This window comes from Strix uralensis, chromosome 2 (genome assembly GCF_047716275.1).
Source record: "Strix uralensis isolate ZFMK-TIS-50842 chromosome 2, bStrUra1, whole genome shotgun sequence".
In the NCBI taxonomy this organism is placed as follows: Eukaryota; Metazoa; Chordata; class Aves; order Strigiformes; family Strigidae; genus Strix; species Strix uralensis.
Window position 1 is genome coordinate 56,295,367 of NC_133973.1, and position 7,785 is coordinate 56,303,151.

The 7,785-nt window shown below is 40.9% G+C and overlaps 1 protein-coding gene across 1 annotated transcript; it reads right to left on the bottom strand.

The window, feature by feature from the left end:
• Window positions 1-6,565: 6,565 nt before the first annotated feature.
• CLDN34 (claudin 34) lies at window positions 6,566-7,556 on the bottom strand. Its single transcript, XM_074860937.1, has one exon. The coding sequence runs from the start codon at window positions 7,554-7,556 to the stop codon at window positions 6,912-6,914; it is 645 nt and encodes a 214-aa protein (XP_074717038.1). The 3' UTR covers window positions 6,566-6,911.
• Between the last annotated feature and the right edge of the window lie 229 nt (window positions 7,557-7,785).

The following is a 7,785-nucleotide window of genomic DNA, read 5'->3' on the forward strand; positions in this document are numbered from 1 at the left end:
AAAAACAAAGTCCACCTCTGCAGAAGGTCACTTTAGAAATAACACTCATCAGCAACACTGAAGTGAACTCAGCTACCTGACCGAGACGTAGCAGTGTTTTAGAGTTAGTTAATAAGAAATAATTCTTTCAGTGAAAATTATTTGTCACATAGTTTGTTTCTGTTCCCCTGAATTCAAACAGCAAATTATGAATGTCACTGAAGAGTCACAGCTGAGAGCTCCTTGAGCAGATGAAGTCACTAGGTTGCTATGTTTATCCTGTAGCCCTGCCACACATTTCTCGCAGGCATCTGAAGCCTGTATTATCAGAAGGAGCCTTGGCATTCAGCATAATAGCATGTTTATGTTAAAGAGAAAGGGTCCCACTCACAAGCAGCAGGACAAGGGCTGTAATCCCTGTAGGAGCGGCAGCACCAGCTTCCTGTGCCCCGGGCTGGCGTGGGGAGAAGGGGAAATGAGACACTGTGGCTGCATGCTGCAGAAAAGAAATTGCAGCTCACAGGGATTAACACACATACACCAGCGAACATTTTCAACATTCCCCCAGCTAAGAAAAAGCTGATATGCAGATTTTGAGCACAGCTCTTATAAATATTTCTTAGGGCAAAGCTTGTAGGTTTTTCTTAGTGCTCCCAGGACCATAGCAGCCAGTAAAACCTTCTGAGCAACCAGGGTTTCCAGGGGGTAATGTCTTCATCGAGTCTGACTCTGTGACAGACCTTTATTCAAAAGTCCCTGGAGACTGCAGCGACTGCTCAAGTTTCCCAGTTACCACCTGAGCAGTGCTGGAAGAGATGACAGAGGTGACATTGGAAAGCCACGCTTAGCACTGTACGGGAGGTGACACCCAGCATCCAGCCCAGCATCCCTGATGCTGACCAGCTGAAGGTGGGACCAAACCGGACATGGCCCAGACACCTCTGTGAACTGTCACAGCCATGCCGTAGGCAAATGCAGCCAGGATGGATACGTTGGGGGGAAAAAGCACAGCATATTATTTTACTGCTTGGCCTGGGCAAGTGAGGTTCAGCATAGGTGACTGCTGCCTGCACTCAGTCGGGTCGCTGATGTCTTCAGTGCTGCAAAAGGACGTGGTTCCCACCTGAGTCACTGCCATCAAGGAATACTCTGCCGAAGCTGGCGTGGTTAGATGGGGACATGGTGGGCCCCTTCCTTGCTCTTTTGCAGTGTTGCCTTCTGTATCATCTACCTCTCTTTTCTTCTGCTTTTCTTCAGTTCATTTTGGCTTCCCTTTGAAGCATACGACTCCTGCTTTCTTGTTTATTTTTTTTTCCACATTTGACACATCACGTGTTAGTCAGGCCCTCTGTCTGCATTCTAGAATCTGCCTCTTTTTCCTTTTCATTCTCTCTCTTTTCCTTTTCCCTTGCTGTCCCAGTTTTTCCCCCCTTTGCCTTGCATGCCACCATTCCTCTTCTGCCTCAGCTCTGTTAGTAACAGCAAGGCAGCGTCACACACCCAAGGGACTTCTGCATCCCTGAGTATGGCTTTGGAGTACAAACAAAACCCACTGGTTCAGCAGATCTATTTCAGTGTCTTCTGTGGCTCTCATCATATTAATCTTTAATGTATTTATTGCTGTAACTTTTTGTCAGTTTCTACTATCTTTATTGTACAAATGGGAAGCTGTCGTATGGAAAGACTATGCATCAGATTTTACACATATTTGGAATGCTAAAGCTCAGATGTGAGGTCCACTGAAATCAATTATTCTGAAAGTCGCATATGGACAGCTTAAGCTTTTCAGCAGGACTTCTGAAAGTCCAGTAAGTGGATGGCCACAACTTTATATGGACAAATCACTAGAAATCTGGCTTTAAGTGATTTCAAAGTCACCCCAAGATCTAGTCCTTTTTTCGGCCATGGCTAGCTACTGAATATTCCACAGTTCTTTTAGAGATACATGAAACATCTCATATTGGCTAGTTTTATTCCCATACCTTCAAACTGCTATTCAGTAATAACACTGTTATTTCCAATCTCTTCCCCATGCTGTGAATGCTTCATTTCCAGTTCTGTAGCCTTCAGGGTTTTTTTAGCACTTCTGTTGTGCTAGGGGTTCTTCCCCCCTCAATTTCTGTCAGCCAGCAGCTGCGATACACCTGCATAGTGGGTGTAATGCCTCTAGTTTTCAGTTTCTCCTATGCTTTCTCTGCTATTTGCAATGTCTTTTCCGAGGCCATGTGGGGCAGGCTGGGTGGGCAGATACAAATTGTTCTCATCAGCTGATCTCAGGCACCTGGTAATATTTTGGTAATGTTAATTCAAAGTGAGATCTATTTTTTTATCTATCCCAATTTATACCATAATGGGTCTGCATATTCAGCTGCTGAAAATCAGCCTGCATGTGCAGTAATCTTGGACAGTCAGAATGTATATGCTTCTTCAAAATATAATTCTTGGAATTAACCTCGCACTTGGTCTTTTCCACGTATATCCCAAGAGAAAGGGGGTGACGTGATGTTCTGTGAATTGTGTCTTAGCAGTGCATACTGTACCCCATTCCCAATTATGACTTGGTATTTATTGGTTTTATAATTCTGAGATGAGATTCACTTACATTTTCTTGATTGGTGTATAGTTGGTTTTGACACAGTAACTGACAGCCAATACACTCCAAACCACCGTGCTGTATTGAACAATCTCACCTCTCTCAAGCAAGGGAAATAGAGTAAATTATTTGAGTAGTGGAAAAGGAAATGTGTCAGTTGAAAAATATGTTTTTATGAGCCAATACTGGACTGACAACACAGATGTTGGTAAGAACGAAAGGAATCCCAGTTCAATTTTGAAAAAGGTATATTTTCACAGAGAACATGTCTCTTCTGGGAACCTTTAATTTAACGTACACCGGTTTCCTATTTTAAGAAAACAATTTGCTTTTAAACACTATGCCAGCCAGACTTACATTTTTTTAAGCAAAAACTCTTTGTCCTGAAGTATTTTAATGGCCTAAAGAGCAGGAAATTGCCTGTGACATTTCAGTTTTTCCATTCTAAGGGAAAAACGGTCCAAGGTCTAAAAATAGCTCTCTCCTGAAAAACACCCTCTCATCATTGTAATATACCATAAGCCATGTGACAACAAAGACATTTCTGAGCCTAGCGTTGTTTTTAATCAGCTAAATCGGCAATTAAGACCGTCTTCATATAAAACTGCTGACTTGAATAAAAATTCTGTTTACTGACTTAACCTGACTAATTTGATGATCTACTCTGCAGTACAATGTCTGCAGTTCCTCCCTCTTCCTTTACCTGAACACAAATGTTGATCAAAATTGTATATTCATCCAGGTAGAAAATCTCAGTAGGCTTTGCGCTATTGGCCTGTTTTACTATTAGGCACTCTTCAGCTCCATCCACTATTTGAGCATCCACCTTTGAGAGGAATATTGAATGTATATTCATGCATATTTTGATCTGCGGCCACGAATGGACAGGTGAGGTAGATGGTACGTGTAAGTAAGGCTAACAAAATGCATCATGTGTTAGATTAATGCAAAAGGGCATGTTATGGAGGTCAAAGATGGGTGCTTTATCATTATGCCTAGATACCCAGCAGAACTCAAAGGGAGTCTTGGTATTCGAATCATTCCCCCAGCAGTGAATTCAGACATGTGAGTGAATCACAAGATACGTGTTTATTATCAACTCAGAAAAAGTAAAGCGAGACTAGTTTATGTGTAGACGGAGCCCAGTGTGTAGACATTCCTAGACAGGGTGGAGCCCACAAGGCGAGCACTGCTGTCACTGGGGAGGCAGCAGGTCCCAGTTTGCACTGAAGCTGGAGACGGAGCTTCGCGATATGATCTCTTTGGTGGGGAAATGTGCTTAAGAGGTTCTTGCTGCTTATCTCTCCACCTCAAGGCCCTGGCCACTCAATCCTGTCTGCATTACAGCTTGCTGCCTGTCCTCAACTGTGCTACTACAAATGATTGTGGAGCCAGGCTATAGCGTAGGTCTCTAAAGCAATCTAATTTAAAAATAGCTTTCCAAAAAAGTTTTGCATTTTTGAGTTTTAAATTGAAATAATTTCAGCTGCCTGATTTTGCAGACAACCCTAAAAATAGCTACAGAAGAACAACTGACATGGTAACAAACTGGCTTACTGAAAGGTAACTTAGCTTCTCAAATTCTAAAACAAATATGTCATGAAAATATGCACTAAGAAATTATGTGTCCTCACTGGTGAAGTAAAAACATGGGAGCTTTATTTTCCTCCAATACCAAAATCTTAATGAACGCAAATGTTCACTAAAATTTAATGAATCACACAGCCTTGAGGAATCAAGGTTAGACAGGCTTGATCCCATTGAAAGTGGAAGCTTTGCCTGTCTCTTGTTTTGAGCTAAGAGGTTTTTTCTCCTATCTTTTCTTCAGGGAAGGTCTGGGAGTTTTAACATAGCCTGGTATTTGACCATAGACTATGTGTTATCATATATCAACATATAATCTGGACCATGTGACTATCGATAGACTCCTGTATTAGAGACCTAGAAGTACAGTGGGAAAGGATGCCAAGAGCTCCATCTAGATCACCCCTCTGTCCTCAGATAGGTTCACTCATACCTACAGTCTTCATGGCACTATTTGTCTAAACTTGATTTTGACAAAATGTTATTTTAAAAACCCACCCATCTTCTTAGGTAATCTATTCCAGTGTTTAGTTGGGGAATTTCCTCACCATCTAGCCTACGTTTGACACACCACCAGTTTTTCCTAGCCACACATCAGGACAGATGAACATAATCACTGGTGGAAACAGCTGTGGCAGCAACACAGAGACTTGACGTGTGTCTGATGTGGTTTGTTCCTTTTTGTTTTAGCCAAGAAGAATAAATGTAAATCAAACCCATCATTTAGTGAATATAGCTAACAAATACAGTTGGGGTTACTGACATTTCTGTGCATACATGAACTCAAAAAGAGTCAAAGAATCAGTCATTTTCTGTTAAAGTTCAAATTTGTTGCCAGGGAATATTGGTGGTTAATTAGAGTGGGGAAATGCTGACATAAACACATGGATAGATTTTTTTTTTCCTTACAACTACAACAAGATAAAATCTATTATCATTGTAGGCCCTGTGGGAAGCGGTAACAGTTCTATTGACTTGTACATTTTAAAACGAAACCTACCAACATTGTAAAGGATGTATAGTAGAAGTCAAACTAGAAACAATACATAATAAACAAACTATTAAATCACTTGCCTTCATTGAAACACCACTTGAAAGTGCTTTACAGCGTTGTAAACAGTCAAAAGCGGAATCCTTGCAGCAGGTAAAAGAAATACCAATGATGTTATAAGCTGTTGTTTCAGAAGAGACTGGAAGACTGGAGAGGAAATGAAGGTGCTGTAGACATTCTGTATAGACCGTCCAGCAAAGTCAAGACCATGTGGAAGATGTGGAGGACAAATTGGACTGCTAGGACAAGTTGAGGTAGTAGCAGCTACAAGCAATAAGATCTGGTTTGCTGGCATTTTACCTTTTCTTGTAATGTTCAAGAATGATTACATTTTTATTACATTTTCTTTTCTTCTTTCTCTGAATCCATGAGTATTTTAGAAAATGGAGGATAATTAAAAGAGTAAGACTAAATTACTTAGATTCCTGCAGCATTTCTTTAAAAGTGTAATAACTTTTTGAGGAACTTGTTTTCAGGACTTTTGTCTTGAACTAGCAAACAGTTAAACAGTTTGTCAATACTGTTTACTCATTTCTCCCAACCTCTTAATTTATTTATTTTTTAAAATTGCCCTTATTGCAGTGTTTGGGACATTTATCTTTTCCTTTTTTTTTTTTTTTTAATGACACTGACATACAAAATGCCATTTAAATGACAGATTCATTTCACCTAACTTTAGCTAGCTTAGGTGAAGTTTGGTTGTGTACACCAGGGTTAGCAACTGTAGTTATTACAGCCATTACAGTGGGTTAAGAGAAACAGGTTTTTAGGGAGCATGACATCTCCCAGCCATTCTAGGCATCTATTTTGGAAAAAGACCGTCTTTGTCTCTACACTGACTGTAAACGGAGCCTGAAGTGACTGGTTTAGGTATAGCTGTCTAGATCAGGTCAAACCAATCATACCCTGAAAGTTGTACTGAATATTCCTGGTTACTAACAGCATTGATTTTGACAGCAGTTTTGTAATAACTTTAGAAGTTGTTTCCATCTTTTGCAATACCTTTGGATTAGGTGAAGTGTCTGATGAAGAAGCAAACACTTGCAGACTTTTTGGGTCTGCCTAAGTGACGAACTAGGAACGCACCTTGCCTGCAGGCAAACCTGTTGCAACATAAAATGCAAATGGCTTGAAAGAAAAATAGAAGCATTAAAGACACAGCTCTTCATGTGCCCTAGAGGAAGAGGAGAAACTGGCAAGACCTTTGCAAGACAATTCAGGGAAGACTCATTTGACACAACCATGATGACACTCATACCATTGGTATTAAAAGTCTTGACTTGTCACAAAACATACTTTGTTACAGATGTAATTAAATGGACAAAATAGTTTAGTACCAACAAGGAAACAAGTTCATATTTAACATGTGTTATTTCACATTTTTTCTAACAGAACAGTTCATTGAGCATCAACTCTTTGAGCATGGTAAGTATCTTACACAAAAAATAATCAATAACATTTGTATCTACAAAAGCGGACAAATGACAAAACTTTTATCACAGTTGCTGCTCAACAGCAATTATGCCAAAGATGAACTGCTGGTCATATGTGACAAGATGGTAATTCAGCTGGTTCATATAACAAAATAGTGTGGTTACTATAGACTAAATTCTGCAGTTCCTTGATTATAAACTCACTCATGCTGCTGACCTTATCCCTTGACTGTGCTCTTGTTCTGAAACAGCATGGGAGGAATTTATCCTGTCAGGATTTCATGATAGTGTTCACAGTCACTGGAAATCTGTACGAGAGAGAAAAAGTCCCACTGAGCAGCAGGAGGATGACAGCTACAATCCCAATAGGAATGGCAGCACCAGCTTCCTGCACTGCTGGGCTGGAGGGCATGTAGTAAGAAGGAGGAAAAGCAATGCTCTGGTTGTGCGTTACGGAATAGAAATTCCAGCTCACAGGAATCAGGATGCACAGACTAGCAAATACATAGAAGAAGCCACCCACCAGGAAGAAACGGGTAATGAGAGTTTTGTCAGTGATCCCCATATAAACATTTCTCAGAGCAAATATTGTGGCAGTCAGTCCCAGCAAGCCCATGAACATGGCAATCAACAGGAGACCCTGGGCAGCATAAATTTCGTGGGGGATGGAGGAGTCATAGCCACTGAATTTATGGCAGAACTGTTCTTCATAGCCAGGAGAGACATGAAGGTAACTGATGAAGCAGACTTTCCAAATCCCCACCCAGGCAATGCCAGAGGAAATGATGGTGGTGTTATCCACGTGCCACACTCTCCATTCCACGATTCCCATTGAAATGGTGCAGAGGATCCAGCCTACCGTACCCAGAGCAAAGGCAGCTAGCTGGAGGTGTGAGGTGCTCACCAGGGAGCTCATCCTCTAGAGGTCTTCTATGCTGTCACAGACACGGTTGCTGTGTGAAGAGAGAGGCGCACTGGAAAGAAAAACAGTGTAAGATTACAAAGGCAATTATTATTTGAATGAATAGGTGAACCTGGTAGTGAAAAAGCAAAAGCAGGAGAGAGTATGTTTACAGAGGGAGGGTGGTAGTCATCTTTCCCCAAATGTAATGAATTGTTGAAGTTTAATGTCCATAGATAAAGCT